At 39.3% G+C, this 24,669-nt stretch overlaps 1 protein-coding gene across 1 annotated transcript; it reads right to left on the bottom strand.

Moving 5' to 3' along the window:
- Positions 1–1,552: 1,552 nt before the first annotated feature.
- Positions 1,553–24,633, bottom strand: ZRSR2 (zinc finger CCCH-type, RNA binding motif and serine/arginine rich 2). Its single transcript, XM_044936972.1, has 11 exons — positions 24,412–24,633; positions 24,190–24,269; positions 20,647–20,737; positions 15,340–15,448; positions 14,901–14,987; positions 12,057–12,095; positions 11,345–11,463; positions 6,119–6,332; positions 5,159–5,214; positions 4,140–4,249; positions 1,553–2,048 (listed from the first exon to the last, which is right to left on the bottom strand). The coding sequence occupies exons 1-11, from the start codon at positions 24,585–24,587 to the stop codon at positions 1,597–1,599; spliced, it is 1,533 nt and encodes a 510-aa protein (XP_044792907.1). The 5' UTR covers positions 24,588–24,633; the 3' UTR covers positions 1,553–1,596.
- Positions 24,634–24,669: the final 36 nt, after the last annotated feature.

Below are 24,669 nucleotides of genomic sequence, written 5' to 3'. Positions count from 1 at the left end.
AGGTATCTCTTCACTGAAAACAGGCCTATGGCAATGTAGAGCTGGCAATGTAGAGTTGCAATTTTTGAATCATAAATAGTAATCAAATTATAAGTTTAAAAAAATACAAGTTTAAGTTCAAAGGAATACACAAAAGACTGATGGATATTTAACAGAGTAATGACCCAGTCAGAGGTTTAAAAACTACTTCCTTCCATCCCTCTCACGCTACCCATTAACACTTGAGGGAAAAGTCAATTACCTTGAGAACAAGCTGATGTTCATCTTGTTCTTTCCTTCTTGATCTATTAAAATGAATGTTCAGCTTTGAATGCCACATTTTATTATTACCTCATCTGTATTTAGGAAAGGATTGAAAATTTTTGAATTTAGTGAGAACTGTTCAGTATTAGTGAATCCTGTAGATACTTACAGAAATTTTTCAATAATTTTTTAGGCATTTATATTTTGGAACAAATCAATTTTTCTTTTTTTCTTGGCTGTGCTGCACAATTTGTGTGATTTTAGTTTCTCAACCAGGGAATCGAACCCTTGGCTGTGAGAGCTAGGGGTCCTAACCACTGGACCACCAGGGAATTCCCTAATGTTTTTTTCAACAAGTTTCTCTGAGCACTTTTTTTTTTTTTAATCAGAATTGCTTTAGCATCTGGCATATTCAACAATGAACTCTGTAACACAATACAAAATAGATGAATGCCCTAATGGAAAACTATGGGGGAGGAGGGTGGGGAAACAACTAACTCTTTAGTACTTTAAGAAAGTGAATTTTAAAGTAAAGAACTGTTCAGCTATTAACATGTAAAAAATGCAACAATAAGGGGCAAACAACCAAACTGAATGCCCATTAAATACAGAAAGTGTTTGTCTTAGCTTACATGTACAGAGATAAGTAAACCAAAAAATTTTCCAAACTGGCAAAGTAAACTGGAAAAGTAATTTGGCATAGGAACAGCAAAATTTATTGTTGACAGCGTAAAATTTTTTGTAGTCTTTATGGACGGCAATTTGGAAATACTTTCTCCTGATATAATTTATACTAAGGCAATGATCAGAAATGGGTGAAAGTATTTAAGAAAATCCACCACAGGACTGTTTATAGCACAGGATTCTTTAATAGTGCAAAATTTAAAATAACTTAAAAATCCAACAATAGGGACATGACTTAATAAACAAAGATCCACACTGCAGTGAGTAAAACAGACTAGGGATTGATGAAACAGGACAATGTTTGGTGTGAAAAAAACATTTCAACTACAGCCATGATCTTTGTGTAAAAAAAAATGTGTACACACTCATATACTCAGAAAAAAAGACAATGCTGCAGTGTTAATTGGTTATCTTCAGGGTCAGGATTATAAGTAATTTTGGGGCTGTATACATTTTATGTTTTCTAGGTTCTCTATACTAAACACACTGTGATTATCAGAGAATAAAAATATTTTAAAACAGGGTTCCAGTCTACATACAGTTTTGCCAGACTTAGTAAGCCACATGAGCTGAGAGCCCTCCATCCAAGTATGTAGCCGCCATAATAAATAAGGTGTACAATCACTGAAAAACACAGTAAGTTTATTTGGATTTGGGGCTCTGAAGAGTTCAGTCTCTGCTCCCTGACCTCCTCCCGCCACGGCTCCTGGACTTGGAGGAGCTCTGGCTGCGGCTCCTGCGGCTGTGGCTCCGGCTGCCCCGACCATGGAAGCGGTCCCTTTTTCTTCCTCTGCTTCGGGAACTGTGCCTTCCCCGGCTTCTGGACCTGTGTTTGTGAGATTTCTTGGCCCCGTGACTACTCCTCCTCTTCCGGTCGGCCTCCCCGTTCCTCTTGTAGGAGTGGGCCAGCCCAGGGCTCCTCCTCCTCCTCCTCCTCCTCCTGCTGCTGTAGTAGTCGTGCCTCGCCCTCCTCTCTGAGCTCTTCCCAAAGGAGGAGCCAGTCCGATCTGGAGATAGGTAGATGTCTCGATTCGCTTCCCAAAACTCATTGTTGGGATTTCTGAACACGTGAAGGAAGTTGCAGTGTTTCCCTCTGGGACACTGCTGTATTTCAAATAAACCTGCAATGGCACAGTGAGGAAACAGCCTTTACTGCTGGCACTACATCCTTTTCACAAGGTACATTTCTCATGTTCGCTTGTGATACGACTAGTTTCTCCTTACATACTTTGATCTCACAGTTTGGGTTCCCTGAATTTCAGAAATATTAAATGCTCTAACAAAAGGCACTGTGAAAAGTAATAGATCAGAACTTTTAATTAACCAGAATGTCCCATTCCCCTACTGGGTTATGGTGTAGAGTGCAACCCAACCAATGGCAACCATACTATTTATTATTTTTTCTATTGTTTTACCATCCTGCTGACTGACAATGTAGATCCCTAACTAACACTGAAGAAACAGCCTTGGTCGGCAGTCCTGGTGGCAGCATGCTTTGAGGGCATGGTGGTGGGAGGACAGAACCACTGGCTAAAATAAAGAGCATGTTGTAAGTAGAGCATCCTGTATTTTCTTACATCTCAAGAAGATGATAAACACTGGCCTAATGCTTTAAGTTTATCAGGTGCTTTTAATACAAAAGATTTTTGTCAATCTACTTGCACAGTTTAGAGATCCCTTGAAGATTTTAAAACTTTTTTGAAAAAGCGGTAAATTATCTAAATATGTAAAAGAGTTAAACATGAAATACCTGTACACCACACACTATATACAGAAAGTCAGTCAAAATGGGTCAGAGTCCTAAATGTAAGCTATGGAACTAGACATTCTTGGAAGAAAACATACAAGTAAATCTTCATGGCATGGGCTGACATGGATTCTTAGATATGATACCAAAGCACAAGCAAAAAAAAAAAGAAAAAATAGATGAATCGGGAGTCATCAAAATTAAAAACTTTTGTGCTTCAAAGGACACCATCAAAGTGAAAAGACAATCTATATAATGGGAGAAACTATTTGCAAATCATATCTCCAATAAGGGACCTGTCTGTAGAATATATCAAAGAACTCTTACAACTCAATAATAAAAAGACAAAAGAAAAATAGGCAAAGTATCTGAACAGACATCTCTCCAAAGATGATATATAATCATATTTGATTTGTGTGGCCAATAATCCAATAATAAAGACACAAAAAATGCTCAGTAATTACTAGTCACACTCAGAAGCACCTCACTCAAATCACACTGGATTCCTGGGAACTGACAAAAGTAACTGCCTTCATGGAGAAAACAGAGCCATCTCTTTCAGTCCCAAAGTCTTCAAGGCATAATGGTTCTTCTGGCCTGCCAAAGCAAGGAATTCTAAATGCCTCCCTACATCAGCGTGGGCTTCCTCTGCTGCTGGCGCGGCTAGGAAGCGGTACCTCCCCCAGCCCCACCCCCCACTTCACATGACTTTTAAGTGAGAGCATCCATTAAGACCAGGTTTGCCAAAGATTCAGACTTTATAAATTACAGATTTTGAAATAGGAGGTTTTAAGCAAGCGAGTATAAAGCGAAGTGAAGCAAAGGGTAAGGGAAGTGGCCCCCGAAGGCACTGGCAGCTCCTCTCATAGCTTCCGGGGCACTTCAACAATAAATGGTTTGGCTAAGCCTATTTGATAGAAATCACAACAGAATGACCCCTTCAAAATTGCCAGCTACTCAAAGACTGACTCATTTCCTGATTCGGCAGCCACTATCTGATGAGTCAGTCTGATTGAATGTGCCTTGACCAGGTTCCAAATCTATAATCAATCTCTAAGGCACAAAAGCTTGTATTTCAATAAGGCAGGAAGTGTTACAGGTAATGTTTTAGGTGGCAAAGCTGACAAGGTTCATTAGGGATAAAGATGGGGAGAAAAAACAGCTCAAGTGAGGAGTCAATGAACAGACACAACTTCTCAGGCTTCCTGCAGAGCCTAGGACTTTGAGCACTGACCTTGTCACCTATACACTGTGCCCCTAGTCACTGCATCCATAAAGTGACCCACAAGGTCGGTTACAGGTCTAAAATGTGATGTACTTTATATATCTGATCTCTGTTCACCTACCAGGTGAGGCAAAAGCTAATCTCCACTCCTTTAAAAGGTTGCTTTCCCCTCTGCCCCCAAGAATATCACTTTATATGACAGTGAAACAGTTGGGGAAAAAAAAATCATGTTGTATTTACCACAAATTGCCATTTTCCATCGGGTCACTGGGCAGAATTCACACTGAAGCTGTCGTCCTGCGTACCACCGTCCATTAAACAGAGAAAGGGCTGCTTGGCATTCTTCTTCCCTTTAAACCACAAAGGATGTAACTTTATTAGAGTAACTTTCTAATATGTAGATTAATCCTATTGTTAACTAACTCTTGTATTTGTTTACCAGAGGGCCACCAAGCTCACTGCTTCTGTGCTACCTAGGGAGTCCTCATTACAGCATTCAAGCTCCTGAAGCTCGCAATTTATTCAGGAACTTTTTTTTGTTTTAAACTAACCTCTCAGAGATTCTGATGCATGGAAACCAGCTTGAGTCAAAGCTTCTTAAACCAAAAGACTGGACCATAAAAAATGCAGAAGTGTTTTCCACTGTCAGCGCCTGTTCTTTCTCAGCTCAGATCACTGTCCTTCCTATTACAATGGTTAATTTACCCCATTAGCCATGGCGCTGCGCAGGCAAACAGCATGGACGAGCAGAAATGACACACTAACTGCTCTCTTAGCAGGCAAAATGCACACTGAAATTATTTGGGGCTTTAATTTCTCGCTCTTTCGATTTATACTTTTCTGTTCTCTATTCTGGTTATCCCTTTTCGGTTTGTGTTTTAATTATTAAAATTATATAAGTAAAAAATTCACTATATTGTAAAAGATTAAAAACTCTAAGTATACAAAGAGTGAAATACAAATATATAATTGTCTAATCCTTTCTATATTTCTGGATCAGCTCCTAATATTTACACTTTTAAAAATACCATGCAGGGACTTCTCTGTTCAAGTGGTTTAAAGACTCTGAGCTTCCAATGCATGTGGCATGAGCTCGATCCCTGGTTAGGGAACTAAGATCTTGCATGCCCCACAGTGTGGCCAAACAAAAAAACAACCATGCATATACAAGCTATAAAAAAAAAAATCCCACATGTCAATGTAAGTCACAACACTGTACTGTGACAAAATGTGAAGATGTTTATGTTCAGAATACTTACGATTGATATTGAACATACACATTGCCCCTCAGATGAGGTTCCAAGTTGCAGCTGACCTAAGGAGCAATGAAGAACTGATTTACAAAAAAAAAAAAAAATAGACAAAAACCTAAGGAAAAGAAGCCCTCCAGTCATCATACGTACTTCTGTCCAGGCCAACATTACCATAAGGTGTTATCAATCAAAAATTTCAAAATTAAGATACTACCCCATGCTCACATCTATTTAAGGCATACTTCAGCACATGGCAGTGTTGCAGGCAATTACCTGATCCTTTTTTTGTTCAAAGATATGAAATGTTTCACACATACATAAAAATAGACTATTAAAAAAAAGAAAAAAAAATACAGAGACTAGTAATCAGCCCCTATATACATCACCCAGATTTAATACTAACATTTTCCATTTTTGACTGAGCATGTTTAAATACATAAAACATGAAAGACCCAGTTGAGGCCCTTCCATCCTGTTCTCCCTCCTTCATCATATAGATCAGCACTCTCCTGAGGCTGGGCAAATCCTTTGCATTCCAAATACACACAGACATGGGCACCCCTATCTACATAGACCCAATACCCACAGCACACATATACATGTGCATGCATGCTAAGTCACTTCAGTCTGTCTGACCCTGTGCAACCCTATGGACTGTAGGCCGCCAGGCTCCCCTGTCCATGGGATTCCAGGCAAGAATACTGGTGTGGGTTGCCATGTCCTCCTCCAAGGGATCTTCTTGACCCAGGGATTGAACCCACATCTCCTATGTCTCCTGCATTGAGAGGCAGGTTCTTTACCATTAGCACCACTTGGGAAGCCCATACATATAGACAGATGGGCACATACACATATATGTGTGCCATAAAATATATACATATATATTTATGTGTGGACATGACATACAGGCAGAGCCTGCACCCTCGCTTTCCCAGTGCCTCCTTCACGTGTACTGCTCGTGCCCACCTTAAACTGGATCACTTTTCCCACGTTCTTGAACTCAGGGAGCACATCGTCATAAAAGTCCAAGAACTGCTGGTAGGTTTCCTCTTCGCTGTACTCCAGGCTTGCATCAGGGTCATAGTCGTCCCTTCTGCACTGCTCCATCCCAAACGTTGTAAACATGCTTTTAATAAGAAGGGTGGGACTCGATGTCGGGAAATTGTGTTTACGTGAACACCTGCATATGAAGGAAAAACTTCAGCAGTCCAATGGTGAGAAATTACAGATAAGATACCTGCATTAAACTGTGAGATCAAGACTTGAGCAACTTAGCTGTTTTGACTGAACTGTAAGATGACAAATCTCATTCAGACTTTAAATATCAACACTTAACAAAACTGTTCTACAGCTGACCTATATATTGGATCTCATTAAAATGTACAGTTGGGAATTATTTCCAAGTTCAGGAGTCATTTTAGCTGCCTTTTACTGAAATTCAGAAAGCCTTACAGACATGGAAGCACATGGAAAGAGGAGCTGTGTGGGCATGACAGACAGTGATGACAGGCACAGAGATACCATGCGTGGGACTCAGGACGTGAGAACAGTGCAATCCTGATTCCATACAGTCACCAACAAACCCAACACTTAGAGAACAGAGTATTCTGAGAGTTTTAGCTAAATGGAATGCACTTCGTAGTTTTCATGGCATTTTTATATTCTTTCCTCTGATCCTTACAACCTGTTATGACAGCCACGGCTAGTATTTTCTCCACTTTGAAAGAAGGAAAGTGAGGCCTAGAAAAGCACACAAGTTACATGGCAGGGGAGAGAAGATCCCAGAGATCTGAGCTAATTGACAGTCCACTGCTTATGTGTTATGCTGCTGCTGCTGCTAAGTCGCTTCAGTCGTGTCCGACTCTGTGCGACCCCATGGACTGCAGCCCACCAGGCTTCTCCGTCCATGGGATTCTCCAGGCAAGAACACTGGAGTGGGTTGCCATTTCCTTCTCCAATGCATGAAAGTGGAAAGTGAAAGTGAAGTCGCTCAGTCGTGTCCGACCCTCAGGCAACCCCATGGACTGCAGCCTGCCAGGCTCCTCCATCCATGGGATTTTCCAGGCAACAGTACTGGAGTGGGATGCCATTGCCTTCTCCCCTTATGTGTTATATGATGTGCTAAATGTTAAAGAATTTCTCTTTTATGAAGGAGGTTGACCATTGTGAAGAACAATTTTCTTTTCACAGTTTAAGTTAGACTGGGTTGTAACTGAGTAATTTTTTACAAAAAAATCTTTCATGTGAGTTTACTTTCTTATTTACTTCTTTCTCCTCGAATAAAATGAAGAGGGGAAAAAATACAGTTTAAGATTCCAAATCATCAAATTTTCCTGATTAAATTTCTAGCTTAAAAATTACAACAAAATTTTTAGGAAAAAAATCCCAAGAACTCTTGAAGAAAAAAAAGTTGAAGAACAAAGCAAGTGTTAGGGAAAAAAAAAAAAACAATGGCCCTGAAATGAATGTTTAACTCATGTTTACTTTCCACTGTCTGTAACATACATCTGTATACCTGGTTGAGACAATGCACATAGAATGCCTTGCACATAACATGCCCAACTCAGAAATGTGCAATCAGTGCTCATTAATGTGAAATTTTCTAGTTTTCAAAGGACTCTCCTAATTATTCAGCCAAAGACCTAGTTATGAGATCCATCTTCCCAAGGACAAGTGCCCACAGAAAAAAGAACAAGGAATCAACCTGGTTGGCAGTGTTAGCAGAACCAGAATTTTACAAGTATGAAGCACATACAGAATTAAATGAGAAACCAATTTAACAAGGTTAAAATCCTCATGGGATTCTTATATCTGAATGAACTGGGCTCTAGTACCCAGGATGTCAAATGAATGTTTGTGAGTTTTAGAACAGTGCCAAAGTCCCCATCTAGGGGAAAATCCCACTTGGCCTGGAGACAGTCCACATAGTCTGAGTGTATTTAAGGCCACCCTACAGCTTATGCTGAAAATTCAGCTAAGACAAGGGACACTTGAGAAGGCAGTCTAAAGCTGTGATACCCAAACCCGTGTGATTCTTAGAATCACCTGGGAAGAGCTGAGATTTCTTAGGTCCTGCCCTAGACCAATCTGTTCAGACCTTAAAGAGTGGGGAACCCATGTTTTCAAAGTAACTCTATACGTGGTCCTTAAGGTCAGTCACGTCTAGGGACTCCTGGTTTAGGCCATGCTATTTACCCATTAATAATTATTATTATTATTATTTACCCATTACTCAGATCCTTGAATCAAGTAAGACTACCACAAAATCAGGTAGTTGGACATTACCTTAACTAGAAGGTCAGCCAATAAATGGCATGGGTCTCCAAATGCCCCCTCAGGTAGAACTGACTATGCCTCTTTTTCTCTTCTCAGGGGAGAATCCAGGCACTCACTACTTTTGTTCTTTATAGAATAAAGTTACACACTAAAGTTAGGCTCTGATTATTTTTTGTGAGAAATATTCTCATGAAAATTACATATGCAACTGTTAATAAAATATCCATGAAAGTTACTGTCCACCTTCCTACTCAGTATCTTTATACAGTATTCTATGGGAAAACATTTAGACTCTGATGCCTAGAAAATCTGTCTTTCCAGAGATCCCACTCATTTCCTTTTTGGTAAAAACTACAAAGCTCATTGTTGCATGGGATGAATACAACTCCAAAGTCAAATGTACTGTACATTCACAGTAATGCACCTCTCCTTTCCTTGCTTTCTATTTATTTTATTAAACTGTGTAGTAGACTATGAGCCTTCTTTAAATCACTTCTGGAAACAAGTGAGGTATACTCACTGGTCAACGAATTTTACTTTTCGTCAGTGATTATGTTCTTTAAGGACCAAAAAAAAAAACCCTGAGCTCCCCTCCAAGCTGTGACTCTAAGAAAAATCAACTCCAGAAAGGTTCTAGAATTGAATTCTATACTAATTACAAAAACAAAGCAACCAAAGAGATGCTTAGGTTATGTGAATGTGTGACAGAACTCAACAGAGAAGGACAGTTGTATGATCTTGAGCAAGACACTGGAGCTCTCTGTGAAAGGGGAGCAGCATCTTTGTTTGAAGGGTCGGTACTAGATTTAGTAACTGCTAGTTTCACGGAATCTTATTTCACAACTCATCACCTGAGTGATAAAAATATCCAAATCAATCTCATACTTTTTTTGAGAGTTGTGATGGTGAAATGTCACATGCCTATGAAAATATTAAGAAATCTTCACAAACTAATCTGACTACTGTCAATATTTCCTTGAAATGGCTCTCAGGGCTGAGTTTTGAGAGCCTGACAGTCCATTCCCCTTTTCACAATTAAGTCCTGTCAACCAATTTCCTGAAACCATTTAGGACATCTTCCCTTCTCTCACCTATGCCCAACAGAAGAAGAATCCAGAATCCAATGACTGCAAGCCTTCACATGTAAGGAAATGTTTGAGATATATCATAAATGAGGAATTCTGCAGCTTTGAAACTTTACATACAATTTGGTTCAACAACCACCCCCACCCCACTCCCACTGCCAATGCAAATGTGAACTCATATTGAGTCTCAGTTGTCTTTCAAAGGTAATTCGCTGTACATTTTTTTCTTTGGTGGGGATGTTTTACATCAATCATTACTGCTTTGATGAAATTAAACATACATTTGGGAAACATTTCTAAGGGTACGAAGGGGGATAAAGTCTTTCTCTCTTCCTTTTCCTAAGAAGCCCAGTTCCTCAAGAGGAGGCTTTCACTACTGACCAGATTCTGTGAATACTTTCACATATATTCTGGGCATATAGCATCCCAACTATAAAACATAAAAGGAGTCACAAATCCTGTATCAGTGACTCTCAATCCTGGGGCACATTACAAATACCTGAGCACATTTCAAAAATTAGGGTGCCCAAGTCTCAAAAACTCTGATTTACTTAATTTGAGATAAGACGTAATTTTTTTCAAGCTTTTTAGATGATTCTAGTCGGAATCCAGGGTTGAGAACCACTGTTCTTAAAAAATGTAAAATGATGTGATGGCTTAAATTTTAAAAGAGAAAGCTAGAGAAGGTTCATATTTTCAAAGAAGGAAATAAAACTTACAGCATGTATAGTTTTATGAATAAAATAAGCACGAGAGACAACATACAGTTTCTCATTAAATACATACGAATTTGCCAATTCATATCCCTTTTTATGATGAATAGGACACTAAGATATAATTAGATCTTTTCTTGTGCAGAATGAAAATAATTAGATTTTGCCTCAGATGGATTTATTCACCATTATGAATTATGTATCCACGTTAAGTTGTTCATTCATAAACAAGCCAAATTATAAAAATCACCATTGCCTGCCATACAGTTGATATTTAAATATTTGCTAAATGAATCAAAACATCAACACTTAGTTTTCTAGGTGAATGTCCTGTTTTAAAATCATTGATCCAAAAGAGGCAGGGAACCAGAGGGTCTCAGAGAATAATGGCAACAGTAACAAAAAGAAATTATCAGCAAACACTCAGCGCTTGCCATGGGCCTGCCACATTTGACCTGTAGACCTGCCTTCCCTGAATTCACTCATTTCAGCCTCACAACTGCCTTGGGGTGGGGGGTACTACTTTTAATATCCATTTTACAGATGAGGAATCTAAGGCACTAAGGGCTTAAGTAACTTTCTCACTGCTATAGCCATTAAAGCCAGATGCTGAACCCTGCGTCTGTTCCTCAATCAGAGCAGACTGAGAATGTGCACTAGAATTTTTCTCTGCTCACTCAGATCCTGTCTTTCATAGACATCCCTTTGGGCATGCCAGTTTTTAAAGCCTCCTTCATGCACAGTGTTTTCCATTCAAAAAATAAAGCCAGGCTGCTCCAGTCTTTTGAAATAGATTTCCTCATCCCAGTTCACCCATGTGGACCAATTCAAGCGCAGGAAGAAAACAAAAGTGAAAGGTCCTCAGACAGCTGTGGGAGGAATGAAAAGGAAGCCCTGCCAGAGAACTGGACCAACCCACCCAGGGCAGGCGGGGAGGCGGGTGTCAGGGAGCAGGGGACACCCAGCTTGGGGAACTAGAGCAGCAGCAAGAACATAGCAAAGGCCTGACTGAACGTGAACATTTCAAACTCCAGCCCGTGCCGCTCCCCAAATGGGAACTTGGAAACCTTAATGTTTTGAGTCACTTAACTCTGACACAATAAAACAAAATTGGTTACCGATCTCCAAATCTGCACGCTCCCGTTTTACTGTAGAATGGACAATTAGCTCGATCTTTCTCCATTACTCTTAATTCCGTGGGTGGTTCTGGGTTTTGCCATGTGGCACCATTTTCCAACTGTTGAAAATAACCGTAACTTTATTTGATGTAAAAATCCACAAAGAATTAAATGTTTAAAAGGTATTCAAATATTTCAGTCAAAAATAAAAACAGATTCCTGTAAAAATATACACATTTAAGTTGTGCCACACAATCGAGACTCTACAAACAACTGTCATGAGATAGGGGCTATGTGTCTCTCCTGGCTCCTGGGCACTGTCCAGCATCAGGCATTGCCTCGGCTACCAGGAGCACTCACCAAGGTTTCCCTTCTGTCCATCGATTCTGAAAAGAGTCAAAGGACTTGTTAGGGAACTATCCCTTGATTTACTCTGAATCAAGTTAAAACATCCACCTGGGTGTAAAAATGTTTGAGGCTGATTATACATTCTTTAAGGACTATAAACAAGTCCAGTCCACAGGGGTGATTTTTGCTTTTGTTCATCAATTCTCTTTGTTGTTGCTGTTGTACAAATCACAGAGCCTCAGATGTGAATCCCACATTCAGATGGGATCTACGTAACTTACCACAAAATTAACATTACTGGAAGTAGTGTTTTTAAAGAAATGTTCATTGGCCTCAAATTGTTAATGAAAGGTTTTGAAAATACCTCATTTTCAGCCTGCTCCAGCATCTTCTGCACAGCTTCCTACAAATGGTGCAAACATAGGACTAATGAAAACCTCGAAGTCAGGTAAGTCATATCTGGTTTATCTGGTTAAGAATCTCATGTATAACAATTTTAAAAAACCCATCACACAAAAGGCTTCAGGTTGTAATTTGCTTTCTATAGCACGATCTTCTGAAAAGCTTTCAAAGACATACAGCTGAGAATCTTCATTCAACTAGGACATTAAACAGCTAACATTTCAAAACATAGTCTTCTAATAGTTTCAGTAAGAGTAATATTTAGCAGATTTGAACATACACTCCACATTCTAATTTTTAAGGTGAGGTACTAGTGAATATCATAAAAGACAATGGTAGCTGAAACATCACAAACACTTAGCAGATGCTACATTATGATATGAACAGTAGGAACTGGGATTGATGAAAAATCTCAAACTTTCTGATAAGGCAGTATCACAGTTCTGCACTATGCCAGTAAAATTTTACCTCCTTGGCATTTAAATAAGCTTTAAATTATGTTTGACAGACTTTTCCCTAGCTCCTTAAAGTAATACATAGAAGACTCATATGTCTAGCTGCTTACTTGATTAACTACCTGGCCATGTAAGGGTCCTTAGTAACTCAATGTGCTCAAAATGGAACTCTACTCTTCCCTACCCCTCACCCATCTAAATGCCTCATCTCAAACAGAGCTGCCATGTGCCTACATGCTCAAATTAAAAACAGATGGCTTGAATTCTCTTCTCCTCCTTTCCCCTTCCTGCCCATTCAGCCTACTAGCTAGAGTTCCGCTAACTGCCACGACTCATTACAAATCTGTGTACTTCTCTGTATTAAGCATCAACTGTCATCCAAACCACCATCATGTCCTGTTTGGAGCAGCAGCCTTCTAACTGGTCACCACAGTTCTACTCTTGCCTCCTTGGTCATCACTCCCAACCGCCACCTGCTATTCTTTATACAAAAGTTAGAACGATCTGTTAAAGGTAAAGATATAAATTAAATGAAGTCAGTCCCTGCTTCAAAACCCCTTAATGGCTTCCCATGACACTTCAGGTAAAATCCAAACTCCTCCTTCCCACCCAGGAGGCCTTACATGAATGACCCTGCCTACTCTCCTGAACTTGGGCCCACCTCTGCCACTGTCCTCTTTTTGGTCTCTAGGATTTAGGCACCCTGACCTCCTTTCAGCTCCAGGCTCAGACTTCCCTGCATCTGCCTGGAACCCTTCTCCCCAAGATCTCTACACTCAGCTGTCAGCTCACGCATCGGCACCTCCTCAGAGCAGTCTTCCTTGACAGGCAATCAATTGAAAGATGTAGTTTCCTACCGCAATCAGTCTGTCATGTGACCTGCTTTCTTTCTTTATACCACATACCATTACCTTAAAGCACCTAAAATGATCTTTTTGGTTACTTATCATTCAGTTTCCCCATCAAGAAACCGAACGCAATGAATACAGATCTTTATAGCTGCCCTATCTCCAATCCCAGAGAAGCATCTATCTAGCTCACAGCAGAAAACTCAGAATGCAGATCCCTTTATATATGCTTAGAATTGACTTCATTTTACCCATTTCTCCTTATGTCTCACCAGACTTTCTTTGAAACAAAAACTTTAGCATTTATCTGGTGCCAGAAAAGACCTCAATTGAAAAACATTCCACTGTTAAAATAGAAATTTATTACTCTCTAAAAAAAAAAAAAAATATGACACGCTCCAAACAATTTTCCTGCCCCCTAAAAACCTAGCATGATCTTGCCTCATCTGGAAAGCAGTACTCAAGTAAGGGTTTTTAAAATTTACATTGGAATTAACTGATGGCCTGAGACACAAGAAACAAAGGTTGCTTCTACCCCATTATGACTAGGATGTAAACAAATGCATTTTTCCCACCAACAGGTGATTACCCAATTTTATGCTATTCAAATGTAGCAATATCACAGAAAAGATACATCCTGATGAATCAGTGAAGGAAAGATGAGCTGTGATATCTTTGAAATAAATGCACTGTTAAGGAATAGCAGCAAAATAGACCAAAGCAATCTTTAAAAACAATCCTAGAAGATACAGATATGTACAAATACCTTAAGATTCTTTTTTCGTGTGAGCAACGGTGTTACTTACAACTGCCTTTAGAGCACAAGTTAGAAAAGAAGTCAAAACTTAATAACAAAAAATATTTCCTAATCTCTCGATACTTGAGCTCATGATTTCTTTCAATCTATTAGTTCTTGGTGACATGTCCAAAGCAGTGAAGTCTCTTATGAATCAAACAAAGGTGGAAACTATAAAAAACAGTATTCACCCAATAGTAAGTCAACCCATATACAACAAAACCTCAGAAAAACACCGTCTGCTGTGGAGTGGTACAAAGTGTAAAGCAGGGGTCAGCTTCCTGTTTTTATCAATAAAACAATAAGGTTTTATTGGAATTTGGCCACAACCCTTTATTTGCATGTTACCTATGGCTGCTTTCATGGGACACTGGGACTGTTGGATGTTTTCAACAGAGACCACAAAGCCTGAAATATTTACTCTGACCCTTTACAGAAAAAGCTGGCCAATCCCTAGTATATAGGATAAGATAGGTAGAGTTGGGGGAAAAAACCTTAATTTAAGGCATCTGCCACAGCAAACATCCAGAGAAAAGCATCATAAGAAAATGTTAGTGTATATCTAAACTAAAAACATGACTCTTTCTAAAGAACAAACCAAGCTCAAACCCTGATATGCCTATAGCTTATTCTTCCACCCCATCATACGCCCCATCCACCCACTAAGAGGATACGCAGTGCGTTTATCCTCCTGTGACAGGAATCACCTCTCTTTCTTTCTTCTCCTGTAGCTTCTGCTGCTCCTCTTCTCTCTCTTTTCTCTGCTGTTCTTCCCATTCTTCCTTTAACTTTCTCTTTACAGAGGGAAAAAAATAAAAAGACGAAAGGTAATTTTTTTTCAGACTCATGTTTTTAAAACATTTGCCAAATGGGGCAAATAAATGAAAAATGTTAACATTAGTAAAATAAATAACATCCCTCCCCCTTTTTTATTTGGCTGCACCAGGTCTCAGATGCAGCACGCAGGATCTAGTTCCCTGACCAAGGACCAAACCCAGGCCCTCTGTATTGGGAGCACAGAGTCTTAGCCACTGGACCACCAGAGAAGCCCCAACATCTGGTTTCTCAAGTTCAAGGTATGTAACTCTTACTGAGAGTCGTTTTGGTTAACTAGTTAGTTAACTGGTTATCTGATTAATACCATACCTCTTGTTCCTCCTGCCGTTTTCTAGCTGCTTCTTCCTTTTCCTTCTTTATTCTGAATTCTTCTTGTGCCTTCTGCTCCCGCAGCAACCATTCCTCATGTAATTTTTGCCTATTGATGTAATGATGTGATCAAATAAAAGGAATGGGCGCTAATCCACAAATACATCCACACATATATGAAAGTAAAATGACATTTTGCGAATGATGAAAGTACCATGAAAGCTATTTTCTAGAAAGCAGTTAAGTGGAGGTAAGAGGACCAGGATACATGAGTAGTGATCTTGGAAAAGCACTGCATTTTAGCAACTATCCTCCTAGAGGGAAACAGTGTAAAATCATTACTTCTATATTTCCTAACTGTAACATCTTTAGACAAACAATGACACTTTAGCTTTCTCTTTAGGTTGGCCACAGTGATGTTTCAGTTCAGCCAGTCACTCAGTTGTGTCCGACTCTTTACAACCCCATGACCGCAGCACACCAGGCCTCCCTGTCCATCACCAACTCCCGGAGTTTATCCAAACTCATGTCCATTGAGTTGGTGATACTATCCAACCATGTTATCCTCTGTCGTCCCCTTCTCCTCCTACCTTCAATCTTTCCCAACATCAGGGTCTTTTCAAATAAGTCAGCTCTTTGCATCAGGTGGCCAAAATACTGGAGTTTCACCTTCAACATCAGTCCTTCCAATGAACAACCAGGACTGATTTCCTTCAGAATGGACTGGTTGGATCTCCTTGCAGTCCAAGGGACTCTCAAGAGTCTTCTCCAACACCACAGTTCAAAAGCATCAGTTCTTCGGCGCTCAGCTTTCTTCACAGTCCAACTCTCACATCCATACATGACCACTGGAAAAACCATAGCCTTGACTAGATGGACCTTTGTTGACACAGTAATGTCTCTGCTTTTTAATATGCTGTCTAGGTTGGTCATAACTTTCCTTCCAAGGAGTAAGCATCTTTTAATTTCATGGCTGCAGTCACCATCTGCAGTGATTTTGGAGCCCCAAAAAATAAAGTCAGCCACTGTTTCCCCATCTATTTGCCATGAAGTGATGGGACCAGATGCCATGATCTTCGTTTTCTGAATGTTGAGCTTTAAGCCAACTTTTTCACTTTCCACTTTCACTTTCATCAAGAGGCTCTTCAGTTCTTCACTTTCTGCCATAAGGGTGTTGTCATCTGCACATCTGAGGTTATTGATATTTCTGCCGGAAATCTTGATTCCAGCTTGTGCTTCCTCCAGCCCAGTGTTTCTCATGATGTACTCTGCATAGAAGTTAAATAAGCAGTGTGACAATATACAGCCTTGACGTACTCCTTTTCCTATTTGGAACCAGTCTGTTGTTCCATGTTCAGTTCTAACTGTTGCTTCCTGATCTGCATACAGGTTTCTCAAGAGGCAAGTAAGGTGGTCTGGTATTCCCATCTCTTTCAGAATTTTCCACAATTTATTGTGATCCACAGAGTCAAAGGCTTTGGCATAGTCAATAAAGCAGAAATAGATGTTTTTCTGGAATTCTCTTGCTTTTTCGATGATCCAGCAGATGTTCTGATCTCTGGTTTGATCTCTGGTTCCTCTGCCTTTCTAAAACCAGCTTGAACATCTGGAAGTTCACGATCCATGTATTGCTGAAGCCTGGCTTGGAGAATTTTGAGCATTACTTTACTAACATGTGAGATGAGTGCAACTGTGCAGTAGTTTGAGCATTCTTTGGCATAGCCTTTCTTTAGGACTGGAATGAAAACTAACCTTTTCCAGTCCTGTGGCCACTGCTGAGTTTTCCAAATTTGCTGGCATATTGAGTGCAGCACTTTTAGAGCATCATCTTTTAGGATTTGAAATAGCTCAACTGGAATTCCATCACCTCCACTAGCTTTGTTCATAGGGATACTTCCTAAGGCCACTTGACTTCACATTCCCAGATGTCTGGCTCTAGGTGAGTGATCACACCATCGTGATTATCTGTGTCATGAAGATCTTTTTTGTATTGTTCTTTTGTGTATTCTTGCCACCTTTTTTTAATATCTTCTGCTTCTGTTAGGTCTATACCATTTCTGTCCTTTATTGAGCCCATCTTTGCATGAAATGTTTCCTTGGTAGCTCTAATTTTCTTGAAGAGATCTCTAGTCTTTTCTGTTCTGTTGTTTTCCTCTATTTCTTTGCATTGATCACTGAGGAAGGCTTTCTTATCTCTCTTTGCTATTCTTTGGAACTCTGCATTCAAATGGGTATATCTTTCCTTTTCTACTTTGCTTTTCGCTTCTCGTCTTTTCACAGCTATTTGTAAGGCCTCCTCAGATAGCCATTTTGCTTTTTTGCATTTCTTTTTCTTGGGGATGGTCTTGACCCCTGTCTCCTGTACAAATGTCACGAACCTTTGGGTGCCAATAAGGGAGTAACATCCAGCTTTTAATTCAGAAAGTATTACCCTTCCTATTCCATGCATTTTGAAAGTGCCAAACGCAGGATTGTAGCATGACAAAAACCTGGTATCTCCTGCTCTAAACCCTTGGACTGCTACTCTTTACTGTTCAGAGACTTGGTTTGCCTCAAGCAAAAGAGAACTATATTGTGATCACGTCTTTAAAATAAAGCTACAGGTTTTAAGAAAAGATGACAAGGAGTTAAAAAAAAATGAGTCAGTGTCTAGTTTATGCTTAGAAATGACCAGTTATAAAGAGTGATCTTGTATTACAATGGTATCTCAGATATCCAATACTACAAGTTTCCAACTTAAAGACAGGTTATATTTCAAAACTTTATTAGCCAATTTGGTGTTTCAAACCTAGACTGTATATTGTCCCACTGAATTTGTAAAAGGAAAATGAAATATGAGAAACTGTGCTATATTACTTCAAAGACATCAGGAGTTAAATAAGGTTTTATGTCTAGTCTGGGGACCCAATCACAATTTCAAATACTCGATGGGAGAAAGTATTCCATTTCCTATTACAGATTCCAGGAACCCATCTTTTAGCCATGGTAGAGACTGGCATGTTGCATATGCCAGCGTTTCTGTGTATGTCATGGGGTATATGTAGATGTTTCAGTGTGCAGAACTCTGATTCATGAAGTGCAGTATTTTCAAATAATTATCCTGCTTTTCAACAGTAAAGTATTATGCAACTCTTACAGGAATAAACAAATATTAATGGAATACAAAGACACATGTATGCGATTTAAAAGAAGCACCTAAGTAAATGGGGAAGCAAAAAAAAAAAGACTTCCCTATTTCATGATATACATGTTATCTTCATCATAACAGAAATCTCTAATAAGAACAACCAGAGTTATTATAGCATCTCCTATTTGCTCACACTATGTTAAGCACTATACACTTACCACCTAATTAACCTCATTCAATCTGCTCAATTCTATGTAGTAGGCACTATGATTATTATTATATTTTTTGGCTACGCCATGCAGCATGCAGGATCTTAGTTCCCCAACCAGGGAGTCCTAACTACTGAACCACCAGGGAAGTCCCTGTTTATGTTCCTATTTAGGGTGAGGAAATCAAAGCTTAGAGAGATTAAGCAACTTGAATACAGCTAGTAAGTAGCAGGGCCAAGAATGGAATGCAGATCTGGCTGAATCCAACTCCATGTTTCCCGTCACTACTACCTTTTTTTTTCCCCCAGCATTTTGATACTTCCACCTACTTATGTGCTTAGGTAGGTAATAGGAATTAATTACAAGAAAAGAAGCAACATTACCAGTGAACACACTAACTAGCTAGAGAGGGACTATCAAGTTTTTTTTCCTTTAAAATATTATTTATTTTTTGTTGTGGCAAAGTATATATAAGACTTACCATTTAAGTGTACAGTTGAGTAGCATTAAGCAAATTCCTATTACTGTGTACCACTTTTTAAAAAAGCCCAGAAAACAAAACACTTCCTGAAAAATACCAAAATAAAAAAAGAGCAGAATATTTTTGTCATCTTGTGCTGGGGAAGGCCTTTTAAAGTCAGACAGCAAGGCCAGATATCATGATTAAATTGACAACATGGAAATCAAATTAAGTAACTACTAGAATCTAAGTTAGGACTGATGACAAACGAAGAACATATACATCACACACATGACAGATATAGGAATAATAACCTTAATCAAGTAATAACACTGCCTACATAACAAAAAAAATGTATCCCCAAAGAGAAAGGTTTAAGCCATCTACAAATGGATATTATATAAAAAGATACTCAACCTACAAATTAAGTAGTATATATCTGAACTCTACTCAATACTCTATAATGACATATATGGGAAAAGAATCTAAAAAAGGAGTGGATATAAGTATACATACAACTGATTCACTTTGCTATACAGAAGAAAGTAATGCAACATTGTAAACCACCTGTACTCTAATGAAAGTTTTTTTAAAATGTACATTTGAAATGATGAGAAATAACTTTTTACTATAGGAGTTTTAAGAATTGATAATGCCTATTGTGAGTGACAGTATACAGAGATGGGCACCTTGATTCACTCTTGGAAAGGTGGCAAACTGCAACCCGGGATACTCTTTCTACCTGCATAAAAGTGCATTTTATATGCACTTTTCCTCTCAGCATTTTTCTAAGGAAATAATAGGACAATACCAAGGATATATAATCATGGATACTCGCTGCAACTTTTTTTAATAATAGTAAAAAGCCTGAGTGTAAATAAATAACAAATAGTAAATGACAGGAAATTAATAGTACCATGGTAAGTGAATGTGATTTAACAGTAAACAATATTTATTTCAAGAACTAAACATTCATCAGTAGAGAACTATAAATTATGAATAGGGAATAAATTATGCTAGTCATACAATGGAGACTGTGTTGCTACTGAAATGGTTGAATTAGATCTTTGTAGCAACACTGAAGTAAATGTCCTATACACTTAGTGGAAAAAAGCAATCTATAGAAAAATATGTATAAATATCATCCCATGAAAGAAATATATATATATATTCATCTACAGTTTCTTTCTTACCTTCTTAACAGTGGCTATCTTTAGGTATGTGGAGTTTATTGAAGTCTTTTCACTGTTTACACTTACTAATTATCTGAATTTTTTTTTTTTTTTTTTCAAAAAACATTTACAAATTAGCAAAAAGAGTGAAAAAACTTTTTTTAAAGACAACATCTTGTTTCAGCCCATCAACTAGAGATTTAAACAGCTTATCCAGGGTATTTTACAAGATCTATTTTGTATAAGATTGTGTAAAGAAGACCTGTCCTAGTTAGTGAAGACTTAGAATATTCCAGTAAAAGAACTGGGCTTGCAGAAAGAGCTTCAATCAATGCTGACCTCTCTCTCTCCAACAGCCTCTCTTCTTCTTCTTGTTCTTCAGTCAAAGCATCTGCCACTGCCTCCTCTTCCTCTTCCTTCTGTGAGAGTCCTGAAGGAATGTAAATGTTTTAGGACTCTATCCGTGTATTACAAAGCCTTGGTCAATAATACAGGGAAAAAATTATATACAATTTTTTATCTTTACAATTATGGTACAAACCTCTTTTTAAAACTTTCTAACAATAAAGGGCCCCAGCCGCCCAAATTGGAACAATGTGAACACTGAAAAGAACAATAATGGTAGCAGATTAACATATTAAACTGATACCCCCTAAAATGGTGAGATATGGGAGGGAATATCCATCTTTATAGAAGAATGGCAACTGAAAAATGTAGAAAGACTTAAGTAGAATAGTCCTCACTGCTGTACCCCACTGTAGGAACTAACTGTTGGGAAGAGGATATTTATTTACACTATCTCAAAATACCAGCCTACAGATGAATACTAATTACAAAGGGGGAAATATCTATTACAGTGGAGCCATCTGATTGGCAACACTTTGACCACACTTCGTATCACTAGGGGTGGAACAACTTGACATGAGAGGCCCCCAGATGTATGCAATGAGAGCTATACAGCATCAGCCGTGTAGTATTTTTCCATGGAGTGTACCTGAAGCTACTCAGGAGAAGACATACTAATCTAGAATGCAGAGCATTCCACAAAACAACTGGCTTGAGCTTTTCAAAATAATCAAACTTGAACTGGGAAAGTTTTCGTATGGTCTGTATATCATATTGCTGAATTACTATTCCTTTATTTGTTTAGTATTGTGGCCTTATTCTTAAGGGATGCAGGCTTAAGTATTTAGGGGTGAGGGCTACGTATATGCAACTGACATGCAAAGGGTTCAGAAAAAATTTGTACATATGTGTCTATCTATATACAGAGAAAGTAAGGCAAAATGTTAACACTTGACAAACCTAGGCAAAGGGTTCATGATATCTACTATACATCATGGATGTCTACTGTAAATTTCGACTTTCTGTACATTGGAACATTTTCAAAATAAAAACACGGGAAAATAAGTCCTAATATAATAAAAATGTATATCCTCTTCTCAAAATTTAAATTTGTGGGGAGAAAAAAGGAGGAAAACTGAAGTGATCTTAAGGAACTATAACAGAAGATCTCAGGCTAAAAGGAAAAAGATACTGTCTGTCACATACATTAAGTATTTAAAAAGTGAAAAGTGTTATTCACTCAGTCGCGTCCAACTCTTTTTGATCCCATGGACTATAGCCCGACAGGCTCCTCTGTCCCTGGAATTCTCGAACCAAGAATACTGGAGTGAGTAGCCATTCTCTTCTCCAAGGGATCTTCCCGACTCAGGGATCGAACCTGGGTCTCCCACACTGCAGGCAGATTCTTTACTGTCTGAGCCACCTGGGAAGCCCATATTAAGTATAGGTCTAACCAAAGGCTCACCTAGTCCTAGATAACTACAGTACTGAATCACTGAACGATGCAGTGGTTACAGGCACTGGCCCTCCATGCAGTTGAAAATCCATGTATAACTTTAAAGTCAGCCCTCCACATTCACAGTTCTTACATATCAGCAGTTCTGCATCCTTGGATTCACCCAACTGCAGACCACATAATACAACAGTATTTACTACTGAAGAAAATCCACATATAAGTGAATGTGCGCAGTTCAAAACCCACGCTGTTCAAGGGGCAAGTGTGTATCTAACTGTATTATACATGTAAGTATATATGGAGTCATTCTACAGTTTTCCAGCTTCCTTTTTTCCTTCATGTCACCTTAATTTCTGGTAATGCAGCTTATTTCAGGTTATTTCAAGTAGAATTGGGTGCTAAAGAAGCCACCTGTAATAGAGAGGTTGATAATCCAGAAATTTCTACCAATCACTTGCCAATTCACTCTAGAGCAATTCTTACAGAATATTTCTGTATTGTAGTCTTCTGGGTAATGTTTGGCCATCCAAGTGTGCTACAACCCACAGCAGTGTTTGGTTGACCACAGTATTCCAAGTAAAAAATTGTGAGCTGGAGTAGGCCAAAGTAGCAGCAGTCATCCAGAGGCAAGTGCTTCATTGTGGCTCTGCCATTAACGATACATAATCATGAGCAGACCAGTGAGCTGCATCCTTCAACTGACTAAACTGCCAAAGGACACATCCACTTGCCTGCTCATAGAGGCTCACTCCAAATGCACTCTACAAAGTTAAAAGGGAATAAAAAATATCAATGCAATGCATTGGAATTGAAGTGTGTAAAGAAAAAGAGAAAGACTTTTAAAAAGTTGGGGCATGTTACAAGAAAACAGGTCAGCATAGTAAGGAAACCAAGAACTTTAAAGGGGGTAGGGAATTACTAAGGGCATCAATAATGCCAATCTACCCTGTTTCTCCTTTTATCCCTGATGTTTTATCCTGTCTCAAGTGGGACCAGTTTTGAATTAAAAAAGAGATAGCAATACAGGCTGCAGGGGAATGCACTGTTCCTTTCTAAATATCCCAAGTATTGCTACTCAAACAGTTTCTGGGCAACTCTAATGATAAACAAAACCTCTATGGCTATTTTTCTCAAGGCCCCAAAATCCTGGTTCCTTGAGGCCATGGTCTGTGGACTTCAAGAATTGTCCAGGATAATTTATTAGGCATACTCTGGTTAATGTACATGACAAACCGTTATAACTCAGCACTCCTGTGTGATTTCAGTGCTGCCATGTGCATTTATTACTACTATATAACTTTACAACTAAGGTCATTAAACAGGTAGGTTTAATAAACAAACATTAGATTCTGCCATGTGAGGGCCAAATGACACCACCGCCAGTACAGATGAAGGTTCCCACAGTATTTTAATAGGAAGAAAAAGTGATAAATAACCACATGGCAATAGTAGTAGTAGCATTCCAAACTCCACTCAGTACCATATTAATGTCCTGTGCATATGTTTCCCATCATCCCTAACATTACATAAATGTAGATATAGGGATGGCGGTCGAGTGGTTAAGACTCCGCATTTCCACTGCAGGGGACATGAGGTCCCTCCCTGGTGCGGAAACTAACACCCCACATGCCACGGAGTGCGGCCAAACCAAAAACCAAGTAAGTTTCATAATTAATTTCATCTGTATGTATGTAAATAAGATCAACAAGGGGTCTCTCACGTTAGTGTAGTTTGAGAAAAACTTGCAAAATGTCTAAACCCCTCGAATCCTGCTGGTTTTACAAAGAAAAATATTTGCCGAATACTTACTATGTGCAAAGGCTGTGCTAGCTGCTGTAATTCATGATGCCTGCACCTGTAATATTAGATACTTTATAAATACTTCCACGTAATCAGTGGGTGATGATTCACCATGACTTCTTCCCCCTCTTGAGTAAGTACTTTTACCATTGTTTCTGATATGGGTCTAACAACTTTTTGAGGGATCGTGGCCACAAGCAACTATGTACTAGAAACAGTACTTGGACGGGAGTCGCGGGGGCAATTTGATACACAGAAAACAAGATAAGTAAGTCCATTACCAGAGTCTCTCAGTCGAGCGAGTTCCCGTCGCCGTTTCTTTCGTTTCTCCTTCTTCAGGGCGGCCCTGTACTTTTTGTGGCTGGAAAAACAAGACACACACTCCAGCGTCAGCGGCCGCAACTGCAGCGCTGCCTGAGCTCCCTTCTCCTCCGCGCCCAGTGACAGGAACTCCAACAGTGAAATCTTGCTTCCCGTGTTTTAATTACAGAACATGCCTTTACCACCTCCTCGCCATCCCATGCGCACACGGCAGGTCTTCTCCATGCCCTGCTCCCCTTCTCGCCTCCCTGAGCCCACAGATGCCCACTGGTAATTCAGGCGCGCCCAGGGAAAGGATAGAGCTGCTGCGGTGGCTCGTCTGCTTGGCCCAGCTCCCCTTTACTTCATGCTTGCACATCTTCCATGCCCAGCCTCGGTCTGCTTCGTCCCCTTTTCTCTCAGCTCATCTCTCCTAACCCAGCTCACCTCAGCTTCTCCGA

This window comes from Bubalus bubalis, chromosome X, assembly GCF_019923935.1.
Source record: "Bubalus bubalis isolate 160015118507 breed Murrah chromosome X, NDDB_SH_1, whole genome shotgun sequence".
Classification (NCBI taxonomy): domain Eukaryota; kingdom Metazoa; phylum Chordata; class Mammalia; order Artiodactyla; family Bovidae; genus Bubalus; species Bubalus bubalis.
This window is presented reverse-complemented; position numbering and strand designations above follow the sequence as displayed.